Here is an 18,329-nt window from a genome sequence, read left to right on the forward strand (position 1 = left end):
AAGGCACGTGATTGGGACGTTGCTCTATCAAAGCCATCTGCAGAGCAGCCCTAATTATCTCAGTAAGGAGTTAATTTCAGAGCCTACACAGGACCATGCCAATGCTCATATTCTTACACCTTTCCAAAACAAGCAAAGGCAAAGGAAATCCTCAGCTATGTTTAGGCTAATTTTTTTAAATTAGTCATATTATACTGCGCTAACAGCTTCATCTGAGGTAGGGATGACCACACACCAATGAAAGTGCAGCAGGGTTTGTAAGGAGATATAATTTATTTGTTAGACAGATATACCTGAAATAAATGTGTAGCCCTTGTGTGCAAAGATCCTTTTTTTTTTAGTGTTATTCCATTCTCCCCAAAATTAGCTTTCTGTGAAGCACTCCAGGCATGTAATCTTTGTGTTCCCTCCTGTAAAGTGGATGGCTGATTACCACCCAGGTCATGGTTATCTCCCGGACTGGGGTACTGACTTGACTCAATAACAACCACCCCAGGGATTTTTGCTCCCAGGATTCTTTTCAGCCAGTTCATTTCTTCACAGTACTTCACTGTACAGTCACATACCACGTCTGCTTGCACAAACAGTAACAAGTCAAAGTGGCCAGGATTTGGTCTAGAAATAAAAGGTTTATTTGTCATTATTTGCCAAAGTTCTGTTTATAAGCATTCAACCTGTGATGAGCCAATCTTCACACGTGGTGACACTGAAGGAAAATCTGCCTTTTTCCTTACGCAAATCCTACTGATTGCTGTCAGCAAGGAGCTCTGGATCCTTTGCTGAGCTGATTCAACTCTAACCCAGCAGAAAGCGATTCACCTTTTGGAAGGAGGATTTCCACTGTTTATTTTCGAGGGGTTCCCGCCCACCCCATGACAGTGACAATTACCTTACAAAAAAGACCAGTGCATATCACAGCTATCAGGAGCTTACTAGACCAACCACTCCCCTTGGGGACAATAAACCAACACACTAACTCTCCTCAGTCTCAGGAGCTTTGTAAAACACTGATAAAACACAGTTTAGGGAGGTCTTATATGTGATTTGGCAACATCTTGGCTTCAAGAAAGCAGTTAACCGTGTGACAATAGAAAGCAAGTCTGTCACCAAACACAGATGTCACATCTGATGTGTCTCACACACAAAGTGATACTAATTTAAAGCTGTATTTCACTGACAAATCCAGGTATGTCAGTGCTTGTGAGGTGGGAAGATTTTCTTTCCATGGAAGTAATTAGCTTAGAATTGCTATTGGAGAGAAGGCACAGGGAGTGCCTTTATCTTACACAGGTAAAATAAGTTACAGCTGAGGAGAAGAACTGGAATGAACTCAATAGGCAAGACTGAACCATCTCTGCCTGGTCTCAGTGACCATTGTACAGCCCCATTATGTAAAATATATCTCTATTTTCTATACTCTATTGTGTCTCCAAGGCAATTACAGAGAAACCCATATGGTTTTGCGCAATGACAGCCTGCGGTGGCTACAAATTGAAACTGAAAATTGAGACTCAAAGCACTGCAGAATGCAAAGAGGCAGAATCATCCAACCAGTGCCATGGGGATGAGATGGAAATATCACAGACCCTTTCTGCTCCTCCACATAAAACCAGAAAAACCATGACACAGGCTTTTTCCTAAGGTCACTAGGAACTTTTGAGTTGCCCTCTAAAAATGTGGAGCCAGGAAATAAAAAAGTCATTGGTATAGAAAGGAGAAAGGATGATACAGCCACACCTGTTTGGAGAGGCTTGATCAGGAGCAGCAAGGTACATGCACTTGTATGGCATGTGCAGCAAGATGTCCAGCTTGTATGGCACGTCCAGCTGCTTTTGCAAAAAAACAACCTAGAACTGTGTTTTTTAATACCTTAGCACTGTTGGACAACAGTCTTAGTGAGGTGAATGAGCACTTATTTTCTTGTCTGTAACATGGAGGAAACTCTGTTTTTCCAATCAAGTCAGTGCTTTAGAATCCTTAAAAGACCATTCTAAAAGAAGCATTTCTATCTCTTTGTTGGTGTGAGTAAGAGGATCTATTAGCTGGTTGATCTAAGAATCAGCAGCAAAATTCCAAATTAATCCTTCCCCAAAAGGCTGAGAAGATGGAATAAAAGGAAAGTGATGGTGGTAAAATAATGTATTACTTATGGATTCCTAATCTCCTGATTTCAATCAATACAAAAATAAATTGGGACACTTATAGTTTAAACCTAGCTTAGCTCATGAGTTATTTAAAGCAGTGCTTCTGAAACCTGTGATGAGCATCTACGGGTAGATTTATACCAGTTTAAGAACATTTATTTTAAATTTATATCCATAGTTAAGCTAGTGCATCATTTTCATAGCCGAAATTTTCATACTATATACATTTACTGTTCCCCGGAAAGGGTTTATTTTTTATATAACTCTGTTTTAAATTAGGGTATATTTACTCATTAGCAATTCTTTTAGCCTTCTTGATTGCACATATATCTTTGGTGATGGGAAAGGAGGCACACTTCGCATTTGGAGAGACAGTGGAAAAAGAGCCACTCGCTTGCACACCCATGCATGTACTTGGGGGCTGCGCCAAGAGCCTTTTGGTTTGGTGGAGACAGCTTTGTCCCAGACAGCACCTGTTTCCTGCAAACACTGCTTCGTGGACACGCAAGATTTTGCAGGTCACCAAACCTTCCACTTTCAGGGTGGGTTTCCTGCACTTTTTGTTGACTGCTCATGCATACAAAGGGTCTCAAAGGTGGTGCGGGGTTTTGGGGTTACATCCTGAGCAGAGCTCGTTACCGCATGGTTTCCTGGCTGTGACGCGTGGCTGATGTGGAAACTCTGAGTCACTTTGTGCTGCTAAACCCATGGCGAACAAGAGGCTTTGTCCTCCACAGCAGCAAGGCGGTGGCCTGCAGTGTCACCGGGGCGCAGCCTGGCTGGGGACATGCCAGGGACTGGGGTTGGGCAGAGGGACTGGGCAGGAGGATGCCCTTTGGGGAAGGATGCCCTTTGGGGAGCCAGATGGGCTTTGGGGCAGAGGATGCCCTTTGCGGGGGAGGGTGCCCTCTGGGGAGGTGGATGCGCTCCGCACAAGAAGACGACCTTAGGCAAGGACACCGTGTGGGGCGGAGGCGGCCCGGCCGGGGCGGGCCCGGGCCCGGGGGCGGGGAGGCGGCGGCGGCCGGGCCCATTCGAGCGGCGCGGCGCGGCGCGGCGGAGCGGGCGCGGTGCTATGGCGGGGTGGGCGCTGCGGGGCTTGGCGCTGGCGCTGCTGGCAGCGCTGCCCGCGGCCGTGCTGGGCGACACGCCGGCCAACTGCTCCTTCGCCGACCTGCTGGGCGCCTGGGAGCTCCGCGTCTGGCGGGCCGGCGGCCGCCACGGCAACTGCTCGCAGGCGGGTGAGAGCGCGGCGATCCCCCAGCTCGTCGCTGCGGAGCCCCGGGCGGGGGACAGGATGGCCCCAGCGGGGCGGGGGGAGCGGCCGCAGCCGGCACGGGCGACGGGGAGGCAGCTTCCTGCGCTGCTCAGGTCCATCTTAGCGTGGGGTTTGGTTTCTCTTTTGTTTGATCCGATCAGGGTTTGACTAGGCCTCTGCATGGGCCCCGTGGCTCAGCCGGTCTCTGCCCCTCTCCCACAGGTGCCTTCCTGCCCAGCTCTGCCTGCCCTAGCAGTGGCTGTTCCCAGCAGGAGCGGATGGCAGTGCTGGTGACACCTGGGCACCTCCTGGGAGGCTGTCAGAGCTGGCAGTCGGGACAGCCTGACAGCATCCAGAGAGATGGAAATACCACTTGCCTGCAGGGGATAACAGTAGTGAGGAGTTACTATTTAATGATTGTGTGTCAGTGTCATTTTAAAAATAGTAGATGCTTTGCATTTTTCCGTGTCATCTGCTTTTTGCTCAGAGGAAACAAGTGACGGTGCCAGCAGTGGAGGTGAGATGCGTGGTAGGGTTGGAGCACTGGTGTGAAGGAGTGAAGGATGGGTAATGCCTCATCCGAGATGTCGTAGGGGAAGAGTTGTCATTGCCGACACGGTGCCTGAGTGACACAGCATCCAAGACCTGTGTACCTCCATGGCAAGATGTGTTTAAATAAGCTGGTGTTTCACAGTCACAGCTTTTTGCTGCTGCTGCTAGTTAAATGTGCAGATACTGTCTAGCAGTGGAGAAAACCAGCATGTAGACCCACTGACAGTGGAGGTCCTGAAGTGTCTTCATGCTCTTTAGCCAGAAGAGTGTATTCACAAGTGGTTTTTAGTGTCTTTAGAAATAAAATAAATGTTACAACATCATTTATACTGCTTTTTTGTATTATTTTTATCTCTTCCATACAGTAATCATGCCATACTGTTTCTTTATTTCTTTTAGGGCCTGTGGAGAAAAAGGTGGTTGTCAATCTTCAGAAGCTAGATGTGGCTCAGGATAGTCTGGGCAACTATGGTTTCTTCACTTTGATTTACAATCAAGGCTTTGAAATCGTGATAAATGACTACAAGTGGTTTGCATTTTTTAAGGTGAGTTAACGTGGTGTGTTCTACATCACTGGCTGTTGCCAAAACTACCTGTAGTTCGGCTTCTCTTCAGTCCCTGAGTGCCACAGTGGGGCAGCTGAGACACTTGATAATCTTTGGCCCTAAGATACCAGATAAAGGATTTCTTCTTTTCTTGTTTTTAACACAAGGAAACTGTTACAAGTGGTTGGGTAGGGAGCAGAGAGAGGGAAGAGGTATTTATATTCCACACTGGCCATTTTCTGAAAAAATTACAGATACTGCTATTTTATCTTTCCTTACAGATGTTGTCAAATGCATACAAACTTTAGAGCCATCTGTTGTCCTTGATGGAGGATTTCTGGGATCTTTAAATTTTATTTCAGAATACTACATTAATATCTAAAGAACCTCTCTGCTACCTCTGATTATTCCTTTGGAGTAATACTGTTCTCTTCGGTCCCTCTTAATGCCTTCAGGTCTAGCTGAAGACAGTGATGGTAGGCAGGGGTTAGGCAGGAGAAAACACTTTTGTTTGGAGTGCTCAGCTGCTCTCCTGACGAGTAGGGCATGATCAGTCTGAAGGGTGGTTTGAAGTAATCTCTGCAGGATGACTTTACTACCTGGAAGACAGATGTTTTGTGCAGCAGGGCTTCTCAGTTGGTGAGTGCAGCCCTGGGCAGGAACAATAAATGTGCTTTTGGTTATTTTCAGAAGCATGATCTTGTGTCTGGCTTCAGATGAGTCAACAGTAAACACCCAGGCCTTGTACTGAAAAATCTCTAAACTTTGGATAGTACGAAGGAGGGTGAAGAAATAACTTTTGCTTTAAATTGTCTTTCTGGGAGCTGTGGTAGATGGTTTATTTTACAGCAGCTATTTTAAAGTCACTGTTTTCAGATGTTAACAAAGTGAATGATCCACTCTTTTCAGGATAATTGTAATCCTTACTTGAACAGAAATTATGTGTAAGGATCCAGTTTAACTGCACCCTCCTTGCAGCTTCCATCTGTGCCGATTTGGGCTCCTGTAAGGGAAAGGACTGTACAGACTGTTTAACACAACTGCTGGGGGAAGTTGTTTCTGTGCTCATTGTAGGTTAACCCCAGTAAGCGGCAAAGCACCACTCAGTCATCAGTGGGATAGGGGAGTGAATCAGAAGGGCAGAATTGTAAAAACACGTAGGTTGAGATAAAGGTTGAGATAAAAGTAGGTAAAGCAAAAGCTGTTTGTGTGTGCAAGCAAAGCAGAATGAGGAGTTCATTCACTACTTGTCACCAGGATAACCTGCCACCATGATAATTAGGTGTTCAGCAACTTCCAGGAAAGCAGAGCTTCATCATGCATAAGTGTTACATAGGAAGGCAGATGCCGTGATTCTGAATGTCCCTCTTTTCTCCTTTTTCCCCCAGATTTTAATTCTGTGCATGATACTGTATGTCATGGAATGTACTTTTGGTCAGTTGGGGTCAGCTTTCCCAGCTGTGTCCCCTCCCAGTTTCTTGTGCACCCCCAGCCTATTTGCTGTCAGAGCTGTCTGAGGAGCAGATGAGACCTTGGTGCTGTGTTAGCACTGCTCAGCAATAACTAAAACATCCCTGCATTATCAACACTGTTTTCTTTTCAAATCTGAAATGTGGCACTATATGAGCCACTATAAATAAAATGAATTTTCAAGACCTGGTGCACTCTTATAACTGGAATTTTTTAAAATAAGAATGCAATTTTTTAAATAAGACAGGGTCTTGTACTTGAGCAGAAGCGAAGTATGAAAGAGAAATACCTGATTGACATTCTCATCTATGTAAGATAGTAAAAATATATTGTCATGATGTGCACTCCTCACAGGATTGGAAGGTGATACAGCAAAAACTGTACAGACACTGAAGAATAATCTAACTGAGCCGAATTACTCTGCAACTTCTCAGGCAGGGATACCTGTATGAGCTCACCTGCAGTGGGAGGGCCTGCCTGAAAAGTGGCAGGAGTTGCTGCCTCCATGAGGACAGCAGAGCACTGTATGCTGCAGTATTGTCCATGAATTTGGTTTTGAGGTGTCATCTCTGGCAGGTACAATTCAGCAGTCATTGTTGGACTTATCTGAGAAGAATATAGTTGAACTAGCAGATTTTGGGCTGATATTTTACACTGAAATACAGAGATGCTTTACAAGTAAGCAGTAAAAGAGGTGCTGATTGTCAAATTAATTCCTGAATATGAGGAATTTAATCGTAGAAACAGTGTGGCCTGCTCTGAATGCTCTGAAATGTAAATGTATCTGTTAGGTGCCAACTTGAAGGAAGATAGGTGAGAGTTATTGAAGGCTGCTGCTGTCCATATCTTGTGAAATACATCCCCAGAAGATGAGCACTAAGCCAAGTGACTGATGAGCACTGATTTTATGTATTGCATTGGTTTGCAAAAGTACTCTTAAAACAACATACCAAAGCTGCTATAGAATAATTTAGGCTCTAAGGAGCTTCTCGTGGTCATCTGATTCATCAAAACAAAGTCAAATATACACCTGAGCAGTAGCAATACACAATAGCTTGCATTTTATGGTCATGAATATCTCAGCCCTTTGTAAGGTAATGGATTAATTCTTAGTTTTGAAGTTGGCTTTGGTATTAAGAAATAGCAAGCTTGTTTGGGTCATTGCTCAGTAGTGGGGAATCCATCAGCAAAACATATTTAAATTAAAGACTTCTTTCCTTAAACACCATAGAGAGGATTGCAGTCCAATTCAGTTACCCTCTCTAATAATTTTGCTGCTGTGAAAGGATTGACAGATTACCAAGATGCAAGTCTATTGCTGAGAATCATGAGGAAGTACCACAGCACGTTGTAAATGCATATTTTGCTGCAGACAGCTACTTGCTGTTATTGGGCAACAACATGCAATGTGCCTGTCTCCAAAACTCTTAATTTCACAACTATCAGTGGGGACTTGAAAGGAGAAGCTGGTTCCTTACAAACTGCTTGACTGTGTGACATATTTAACTCTGCATATCTGCTTACTTTCAATCCAGTAAATACTGAGTTACATATGAAATAGAAATACAACATGTCTGACATTGAGCAGAGGAAGGATTTGCCAGGTACAACGAAGAGTAGTATCTAAGCCAATACAGTACTTTGTGAGTTTCAAGCATAGAAGTGCCACTTCTGCTAATTGAACCTCCAGTGTATTTTTTCCTAGTGTTAAAGAATTAAGCTGTTATTTACTGACAGGAATTCCATGGGCTTGTCTAAGTGGTGGCTTTATCAGAGCTACTGTACTGTGTAGATATGGACAGAGACTGTTTGGCTGTGCATGTTCCAGTGAGTTTTTAATAGCTTTTTGTTTCTGTGTCTTACTAAACAGACACTAAAACTTCTGTAGGGCCTCATTTTCTTTACAGGGCATTTGTTCTTTCACTTGAGGCCTGTGGGGAAAAGACTTCATACACCAGAGGAGTGGATTGGGTGAGCTTATCAACCTTACTTTTTCTTCAGATTACTTTGGTGTCTTAAATAAAGAAGCTCTGACAGTGTTTTATCTCTATTATTTTATTTTATTTTATTGTACATAGACTTGTCTCTTAAAGTTTGCCAAGTTAAATGCAGCATCCTACTGTATTCTTGCATTCTGCTTCTCACAAGTCACAGTTACTCGCTGCCTGATGTTCGTTTGCAGCACAAAATAACTTGTTTAATGTGTGCTTCTGAAACATCCCTATACTGAACTTGGATGTGAAGTTAGCATACTGATTCTTGGCAGAAGCTTGGTCATGTGCTTCTGCTGGATGACACAAGGATTCTTCAGGGTTATGCAATATATGAAGCTTTAAAGATATTTTTTTTGTTTTACTCCCGAGGGTTGGCAAAAGAAATAGGAAGAGTGTAACATAAGCTAGAGTGAGGCTGAAAGGAAAGTTGAGGCCAAGTTGTTTCAATTACTTGATATCTTTAAGGTATTTTATTTATTGTTAAGACTACCAGTTTGAGAAGACAGTCTCATAAGACTCTCACTGTTTGTCCCTTAAGCTAAGTGGTACTGCTTCTGACTCCTTGACATGTTCTTTATCAAATACCGGAAGTCTGGCATCTTTTCATATTGAAATGTTACAACTACTTCAGCAAAAAGAAAGAGATAGATTGTAGAATATTTCACCACTCAAGTTACTAATCTTTTCCAGACCGACTTGGTGACATCTTTGTCTCATTTTTTTCTCTCTTTCCCAATGTTCCCAAATTTGGTTAAAATCAAGGACTGCTGTTCTGAAATAAACAGCCTAGATGAGTGACAGCACTTAATGTTTAAGTTTTCAGGATATGAAAAAAAACCCCCAAACCTGAATGCATTTTATTTCATTTTGCTAAAGTAGAAGAGTTAGAGTTGCTAATGCTGTTTAATAATCCTGGAAATCAATTGAAAGTCAGCTTTTAACCTGTCTTATTTGGGCTTGCTTAACTGGCAGTGTGCAACTGCTGCATCCCTAAAGTGTAAATCAGAAAGCATAAAATTCAGAATTGCAGAATGTTTCTTAAAGAAAATGCACCTGTAGTTGATTCTTGCTTGCATTTTATATTGGGTAGCAAAATGCAGTAGTTTGTTCTGGTAACATCATCTACTGTATTTTTGTGTAGTAGGGCAGCTGCAACTCCGCAGCTGTGTTCTCATTCAATCTGTGCTTCACATATTAAAATTCATAGGCGCACTTGTAAATTTGAGAAAGAAGCCTTTCCACCAGGTTTAATGTGTAGGGTAGTCCTTCCTCCTGGAACTGAAGGTGGCTTATTGCCCAGGCGTTGCTTAAATTGAGAACAGTAGATGTAAAAGAGGATGGGATGGCTGCCTCTCTATGCAGCACTGCTGAATTCCTGTTAAAATACTGTGTCTAATAAGGTCTCCATCCTTTCTTGCTTTCCTCTTAGCAAGATGAAAGATCTTAAAAAAGCTTTAGACAATTATGGTTTTTACTAGAATTAGCATTGAACATGTAGTTAGATTATATCATGATGACCAACACAGGACTTTTTTAAAAGTATACCTCACTGAAAAACTTACCTGGGTTCAGATATCTAACAGCAAGCTTTGAATTTTAGCTACATGAAACCTTTTAAGGTTAATGTTGGAGTGGCTTGGCTAAACTTTGGCATTAGGCAAAGTCACATGAGCTGTCAGGCCTGAGAAAAATGCGTCTTTGAAATAGAATTAAATCTTACTACTTTCAAAGGCCAGAATTGGAATTATGAATACAGTTTGGGGCCTTTCTAAAGGAGTTGTCCTAGATTGATCAGGTTGCTGGATGGAGTTAACGCTCAGATGTGAGCAGTGGCTGATGAAATTGCATATGGCACAGCTACAGTGGACTTAACTCAGAAATGAACAATTGTTCCACAGTGTTACAGTATCAAATGTAACATGTGTCTCTGTGTCCACTTTTCAAAGTCATTTCAATAGTAGCTTAGTCTGGCACTCTACTAAAAGGCAGCGACAGAGGACTTGAATTGCCTAATTTTAGGCTTCTACACAGACTGCCTGAAATTGGCTTTTGTGTCCTGTTTATATTGAACCATTGTCACTGGCTGTCCCTTCACCTCCTTTCTAGTTTTGCTGATATATGTGAACTGAAAGAACAGCGTAAGAAATTCACTGCATTTCACTTTCCTGAAAGATAAGTTGCACAGATGGTGTGGATGCTATTCAGGTTATCTCTTTACATCTTTAAAAAAACAATGAATTTAATCTCTTGGAAAGGGAGAGGGATTTCTAGGAGAAAAACACCTTTTTTTTTGTTTTGTTGTTTTAATTTGCTAGTTAGCAGATAACTCATTGCCTTTTTTTCCATGAAGATAAGTCCCAAATCTGTGTTACTGGTTTTAATTCAGTGTAACTCTACGCAAGGCAGGATTGTTGTGGGAAGCAGACCTGTTCCTCTAATAATCTTCAGGTATTCTAATTGAAAGCCTATGGTTATTGAGAATGGCTGTACTTGGTCTTGTTATAATCTGTGGCAGCTTTTAGATAGAAAAGACACGTATTAATTTCTACTGTCATGAAGAGCCATAAATAGTGATCTCGCAGTAAATGAGATGTAAAGTCACTACCTGTTGCTTTTGGAAGTGTCTGGATTTCTAGTGCTGCTGTTGTGAAGAGGGTATTTCCCTAAAGTCATCTGTGGGCCTTGCCCTTGGTATTTGACCAAGTGTATTTATTTCTCACATTGCACAATCTTGCACAGTAAGATAGAAAGAATGGAACAAGGCGATAGCTCAGCCTTCTAGTGCCCCCATCCTGCTCTAGCCAGCAAACACACTTGCTGGGTGTAGATACTTTGCCTCTGCATCCTCCAGACTGGGAACAAAACAAATTCCCATTGTTCCAAAACAGTCAGAGGATTAACCTTTAATTTTATTCCTCTGATCAATAAACCTAATAATTTCACTGTAAGTTCCCCTCAGATTTCTCACAAAATTGCAACATAGTCACAAACCTCTCAGTCTCTTTAATTAATCTTTTCCATGGGGCATTTCCATCACTGTAGACCACCACCACCTTCAGTAAAGAAGCTGAGCAAACATTTTGCTGAAACATAGTTACAAAATCCCTCTACCATTGTACATGTGCTACTCAAATGGGATGAGATTTAATGAAGTTTTCTTGGACTAGGAAACTTGAATTCTGTTAAAGTGATTTTTTTTAATTAGAAGAGTAAGGTTAAAGCCTTTGTTGCATGGAGTTTTTGTAGTGTAATACAAAACAGGCTGTAACCTTAAGAGATGAGTGATGAGTAAAGAGCCACACACACTCCGACCATGAGACATTCTGTTGTCAGAGAATTGCTAACCCAGAAAATTTATGTAGCTGGGCCAAGTGTTAGTGCTACCTGTTGTATGAAGACATATTTTACTGAATATATTAAATTGCTACTCATCTTCATTGGTAAAATGAAGACTTGTGTGTCTGAACAAGGAAGTATTAGAACTTAGGATGTGAGGCTTTAGTAACACTCTTCACTGCCAACTTTAAATGATCTGCTCTCAAGGCATCATCATTTCTTAGTGTCTTATTTGGATAGTTCATGTGAAATTGTTTCTTGATGCTTTGCCATCACAGCTCAAACCTATAAAAGTGGCAGGAAATTTCATCTTTGGTTTTGACTTGTAAAACAAAAACAGTGTATAAGTAATACATAAACATGTAAAAATAGTACATAAATTTTAAAACAGAAATAGTATGAGGGGTTACTGGATGACAGACTTGCCATCCTCTCTTTTTTGAGTCTTAATTTCTCAAACTTCTGTAGCAATCCAGAGTCAGCTTGACTAGTAACGTATTTGGTGCAAGATGCCTCAGAGAAGGATAAGTACCAAGAGGTCTTTTACGTCTTGCTGAGAAAGTAACTATTAAAGCCAAACAATTAGCACCTTATATGCCCAAGAAAAAAAAAAAAAAATGTGTGGTCCTGTCTCTTTAACTGCACCCAGCCGCAGAGAGAAACGCGGGTTTTTTTGAAAACATTTTCCCCAAGCCTCGCTCCGGGGGAGGATTCGTCGCCCGGCAGAGACTGCGCACTGGACGGGGGTCGGAGTGAGCTCTGTTCCCGTTTTTTCCATTCTTCTTCTTTTTTCCTCGTTTGGACCCCTTCTCTTCGATCTGCTTTGCCACCCGGAGACCCAGGAGGGCCAGAGGACAGCAGAGCTCTCCAGGGAGCTCCACCCGGCCCCGGGTGGGGGGCGAGGAGGAGAGGGACTGCGTCTGAGAAAAGGACTTTTTAATCAGGTTGAATAACTGCCTTTCACCTTGTTTTTCCCCTTCCCCTGTGCCTTGTAGGGCACTCTGCATGGTTTTGTTAAATAAATAGTTTTTTTCTTCACTTTCATCTGAGAGGTTCTGTTGTGGGTGGGGGAGGGGGTGTCGGGGCCCTTCGCTCTCGGAGGAGAGAGAGTCTTATCATTAACCTGGGACATATTTGGCGCCCAACGTGGGGCCTTGATTACTTGTTCTACACCTTTTGTGGGGTTAGAGAAAGTGAAGAAAAAACCCTAATAATTGCATTCTGGTTTTAATCGCTTGGTATTGAATTACAGCCATCAGTAGTCACTATGCTGTTTGATGGGAGGTTGTTTGATGTAATACTGTCTGTTTGGCACATAGGTTTGTTTCCCTACCAACAGGTAGGGGCAATCCTGTCCCTAATGTATAATTTCCACCAATCAGGGACATGACTCCGGCTTGTTATAGTAATGTGTGTGATACTGACGATCTGTAAGAAGGTATGGGAAACAGTTAAAGATGTACATGCTCTGTTAGTTTCCTCCTCTAGTTTTAGTAACCTGTTTTGGAGTTTTGTTAGTAATATTACCCAACCTGTTAGAGAAGTAGAGGGTGAAGCTTCCTGGCTCCTCACCCATCTCTTTCCCTTTAAATCTGGTATATCAGCTTTTGAGAATATTCAGTTTCCCCTGGATGTTAAAGAGACCATTAACTTGGTAGTACAGGTGCTTTACCTAGGAGTTTCCGTGTATATGATGTTCAGTGTTACCAGAATGAGGGCTGAGAAGTCCAGAGGGGCTGAGCAGGAGCAGGCACCTAATCCAGATGTGAGGAAATTTGAATGGTGTGGAGTATGGGAGGACATAGGTAAAACTTTAAAGAAATTCTCTGATCCAATAGACTGGGAATTTCCCCCTGGACAAATCCCGAGACCAGCTGAGGTGGGGAAGTATCTGAAAGAGAAGTGCAGAGACAACTGCAGTGCAGTATGTTGGGCCCTGGCATATGCTTATCGTACACTGTCAGATATTATAGAACAGGAAGTAAGGGAGCCTAAGCCAATGGCAGTTGCTCCTATTACAAGGAGCAGGAAAGCCCAATTTAAGACTGATCGCCCAGATGACAGTGGGGAGGGACCCTCAAGGCCAGCAACTGAGTCAGAGGTCATTGTTGAATCCATGAATGTGAGAGACCTTCACAGCCTAAGAAAAGATTATGTCCAACGAGATGATGAATCTGTGATTAGTTGGTTAGTCCGTCTTTGGGATGCTGCAGGCGATGTTACACTTCTAGATGCTACTGAGGCAAGGCATTTAGGGACTGTGTCACGTGACCCAGATATCAACCAAACTATACGAGATGGGCCTGACTGCAGCAGCCTCTGGAGACGAGCTATCAGAGCTGCGAGGGAAAGATACCTACATCCCGACGATCTCTATTCGCAACAAACCCAGTGGAGAACCATAGAACAAGGGATTCAACGCTTGAGAGAAATGGCAGTGGTAGAAATTGTCTTCCCAGAGGACATAGCAAACCCAGATCCGATTATAGACCCAGATAGGATAGAATGTACACCTGTGATGTGGCGGAAACTCCTAAAGCTTGGGCCATCAGGGTATTCTTCTGCTTTAGCCATTATGAAGCAAGATGACGGGCATGAGACTGTGCGTGATATGACAAGGAAACTCCGAGCGTATGCAGATGTTGTGCATAGCCCAATGAATGCAAGAATCTCAGCTGTGGAAACAAATCTGCAGAAACTAGAAAATAAGATAGAGAAGAATCATGAAAAACTCAGTAAAGAGATTAAAGACAGCCTTCTCCAAATCTCAGCAGTACAGACCAGAGGTTCTGCTACCCCACGCAGACGCTCCTCAGCTATGAGAACTGGATATATCCCTCGACATGAGTTGTTGTATTTCCTGTGTGACAGTGGAGAAAACATGAACAGGTGGGATGGACAACCCACTGCTGTCCTGGCACGACGAGTGCGTGAATTGAAGGAGGGCAAGACTCAGAGAAGGAACTCCACCAGAAGGGAAGTAGCTCTACTCAATATGTCTGATTCCGTTGAAGGAACCTCTAACACAAATACCCACCATGGTTAGAGGGGCCCTGCCTCTAGCCAGGTAGAGGCCAGGGAAAACCGAATTTTTTGGACAGTGTGGATTCGGTGGCCTGGCACATCAGAGCCACAAGAATACGAGGCTTTAGTTGACACTGGTGCACAATGCACGATAATCCCATCGAGACATGTGGGGACAGACCCTATTTCTATTTCCGGCGTTACAGGAGGATCACAAGACTTGACCCTCGTGAAAGCTGAGGTGAGCCTGACTGGAAGAGAGTGGAAAGAACATTCCATTGTGACTGGCCCAGAGGCTCCATGTATTTTTGGTATAGACTTCCTCCGAAATGGATATTTCAAAGACCCAAAGGGACTCAAGTGGGCATTTGGGATAGCTGCTGTGGAGACAGAGGGCATAAAACAATTGAACACCTTGCCTGGACTGTCAGAGAACCCATCTGCAGTAGGACTCCTGAAAGGGGAAGAGCAACAAGTACCAATTGCAACCTCGTTTGTGCACCGCCGACAGTACCGGACAACTCGTGATGCCGTGATTCCCATTCACAAACTAATCCGTGAGCTGGAGAGCCAAGGGGTGGTCAGCAGGACCCATTCATCCTTTAACAGCCCCATCTGGCCTGTGCGAAAATCTGAAGGAGAATGGAGATTGACTGTGGACTATCGTGCCTTGAATGAGGTGACTCCACCTCTGAGTGCTGCTGTGCCAGACATGCTGGAGCTCCAGTATGAGCTAGAGTCAAAGGCAGCAAAGTGGTATGCTACTATTGACATTGCAAATGCATTTTTCTCCATTCCTCTGGCAGCAGAGTGCAGACCTCAGTTTGCTTTCACCTGGAGGGGCGTGCAGTACACCTGGAACCGATTGCCCCAGGGGTGGAAGCACAGTCCCACCATCTGCCATGGACTGATCCAGGCTGCACTGGAAAAGGGTGGGGCTCCAGAACATTTGCAATACATTGATGACATCATTGTGTGGGGGGACACAGCAGAAGAAGTATTTGAGAAAGGAAAGGAAGTAATCCAGATTCTCCTGGAAGCCGGTTTCGCTATAAAAAAGAGCCAAGTCAAAGGGCCTGCCAAAGAGATCCAGTTCCTAGGAGTGAAGTGGCAAGATGGACGGCGTCAGATTCCTACTGAGGTTATCAATAAAATCATCACAATGTCCCCCCCAACCAACAAGAACGAGACGCAAGCTTTCCTAGGTGCCATAGGCTTTTGGAGAATGCACATCCCTGAGTACAGCCAGATCGTGAGTCCTCTCTACCTCATAACCCGCAAGAAGAACGATTTCCATTGGGGCCCTGAACAGCAGCAAGCCTTCACCCAGATCAAGCGGGAGATTGCTCATGCAGTAGCCCTTGGCCCAGTCAGGACAGGGCCAGAAGTAAAGAATGTGCTTTACTCTGCAGCTGGGAGCCATGGCCTGTCCTGGAGCCTTTGGCAGAAGGTGCCTGGTGAGACCCGAGGTCGACCACTGGGATTTTGGAGCCGAAGTTACAGAGGGTCTGAAGCCAACTACACCCCAACAGAGAAAGAAATCCTAGCAGCATATGAAGGAGTCAAAGCTGCCTCAGAGGTAATTGGCACAGAAGCACAACTCCTCCTGGCACCTCGACTACCGGTGCTGGGGTGGATGTTTAAAGCAGAGGTTCCCTCTACTCATCATGCCACCAATGGCACATGGAGCAAATGGATTGCCCTTATCACACAGCGTGCCCATATGGGAAATCTGAATCGCCCTGGGATTTTGGAAATAATTACAAATTGGCCTGAAGGTGAAAATTTTAGTCTGACTGAGGAAGAGGAGCTGGAACAGGTGACCCGTGCAGAAGAAGCCCCACCATACAACCAACTGCCAGCAGATGAAACACGCTACGCTCTTTTCACTGATGGTTCCTGTCGTCTTGTAGGGACAAAAAGAAAATGGAAAGCAGCTGTGTGGAGCCCCACACGACGGGTTGCAGAAGCTAGGGAAGAAGAGGGGGGATCAAGCCAATTCGCTGAGCTCAAAGCCGTTCAGTTAGCCCTGGACATTGCTGAAAGAGAGAAATGGCCAAAGCTCTACCTTTATACTGATTCATGGATGGTAGCCAATGCTCTGTGGGGTTGGCTGGAAAAGTGGAAGAAGGCTGGTTGGCAGCGTAGGGGAAAACCAATTTGGGCAGCTGAAGAGTGGAAAGACATCGCTAGTCGGGCAGAGAGACTACCTGTGAAGGTCCGCCATGTAGACGCCCATGTCCCCAAGAGTCGAGCTAATGAGGAACAACGAAACAACGAACAGGTAGATCAGGCTGCAAAGATAAAGGTGTCCCAGGTAGACTTGGATTGGCAGCATAAAGGAGATTTATTCCTAGCTCGATGGGCCCATGATGCCTCAGGCCATCAGGGCAGAGATGCCACCTATAAGTGGGCACGAGACCGAGGGGTGGATCTAACAATGGACTGCATCTCTCAAGTTATCCATGACTGTGAAACATGTGCTGCCATCAAGCAAGCCAAGCGGGTGAAACCCCTGTGGTATGGTGGAAGGTGGTCAAAATATAAGTATGGAGAGGCCTGGCAGATTGATTACATCACACTACCTCAAACCCGCCATGGCAAGCGCTATGTGCTCACAATGGTAGAAGCCACCACTGGGTGGCTGGAAACCTACCCTGTGCCTCACGCCACTGCCCGTAACACCATCCTGGGCCTTGAGAACCAAGTCCTGTGGAGGCATGGTACCCCTGAGAGAATTGAGTCAGATAACGGAACTCATTTTAAAAATAGCCTCATAAACAACTGGGCTAGAGACCATGGCATTGAGTGGGTGTACCACATTCCCTATCATGCACCAGCCGCTGGCAAAGTGGACCGGTATAATGGATTGTTAAAAACCACCCTAAAGGCATTGGGTGGGGGAACTTATAAGAATTGGGAGCGACATTTAGCAGAGGCCACCTGGTTAGTCAATACCCGAGGCTCCATCAACCGAGCAGGTCCTGCCCAATCTGAGCTTCTACATACAGTGGATGGAGATAAGGTCCCAGCAGTACATGCCAGAGGCTTGTTAGGGAAAACTGTCTGGATTGATTCTGCCTCACATAAAGACAAACCCATCCGTGGGGTTGTCTTTGCTCAGGGACCAGGGTGTACTTGGTGGATAATGCAGGAAGATGGAAAAACACAATGTGTCCCTCAGGGAAATTTAATTTTGGGTGAAGGCGACATGTAAGGTTGGGATGGCAACATACCACCGTTCACCGTTCGTGACATTATTTGTACATAGTTATGTGTATATATGTATATATGTATATATGTATATATGTATATATGTATATATGTGTATATATATGTGTGTGTGTTTGAAGTTGGAAGATGTTAAGGTGGGCCTTAAGCCAACGCTATGGAATAAGGGGTGGAATGTCTTGGATTGATGATATGATAATCCTTTATCCCCTATCGTTGGCTTATATGCCCAAGAAAGAAAAAAAAAAAAAAATGTGGTCCTGTCTCTTTAACTGCACCCAGCCGCAGAGAGAAACGCGGGTTTTTTTGAAAACATTTTCCCCAAGCCTCGCTCCGGGGGAGGATTCGTCGCTCGGCAGAGACTGCGTGCTGGACGGGGGTCGGAGTGAGCTCTGTTCCCGTTTTTTCCATTCTTCTTCTTTTTTTCCTCGTTTGGACCCCTTCTCTTCGATCTGCTTTGCCACCCGGAGACCCAGGAGGGCCAGATGACAGCAGAGCTCTCCAGGGAGCTCCACCCGGCCCCGGGTGGGGGGCGAGGAGGAGAGGGACTGCGTCTGAGAAAAGGACTTTTTAATCAGGTTGAATAACTGCCTTTCACCTTGTTTTTCCCCTTCCCCTGTGCCTTGTAGGGCACTCTGCGTGGTTTTGTTAAATAAATAGTTTTTCTTCACTTTCATCTGAGAGGTTCTGTTGTGGGTGGGGGAGGGGGTGTCGGGGCCCTTCGCTCTCGGAGGAGAGAGAGTCTTATCATTAACCCGGGACACCATGCNNNTAT

The 18,329-nt window shown here is 44.4% G+C and overlaps 1 protein-coding gene across 1 annotated transcript in view; it reads left to right on the plus strand.

The window, feature by feature from the left end:
• Positions 1 to 3,169: 3,169 nt before the first annotated feature.
• CTSC (cathepsin C) overlaps positions 3,170 to 18,329 on the plus strand; it is a 23,119-nt gene continuing 7,959 nt past the window's right edge. Inside the window, exons 1-2 of the mRNA XM_085065372.1 lie at positions 3,170 to 3,385; positions 4,354 to 4,499. Of these exons, the coding sequence (XP_084921498.1) occupies positions 3,220 to 3,385; positions 4,354 to 4,499 (312 nt within the window). The 5' untranslated portion in view covers positions 3,170 to 3,219. The remainder of the gene's footprint in view (positions 3,386 to 4,353; positions 4,500 to 18,329) is intronic.

The sequence above is a fragment of the Lichenostomus cassidix genome, chromosome 1 (genome assembly GCF_008360975.1).
Source record: "Lichenostomus cassidix isolate B80296 chromosome 1, HeHo_3.0, whole genome shotgun sequence".
Lineage (NCBI taxonomy): Eukaryota > Metazoa > Chordata > Aves > Passeriformes > Meliphagidae > Lichenostomus > Lichenostomus cassidix.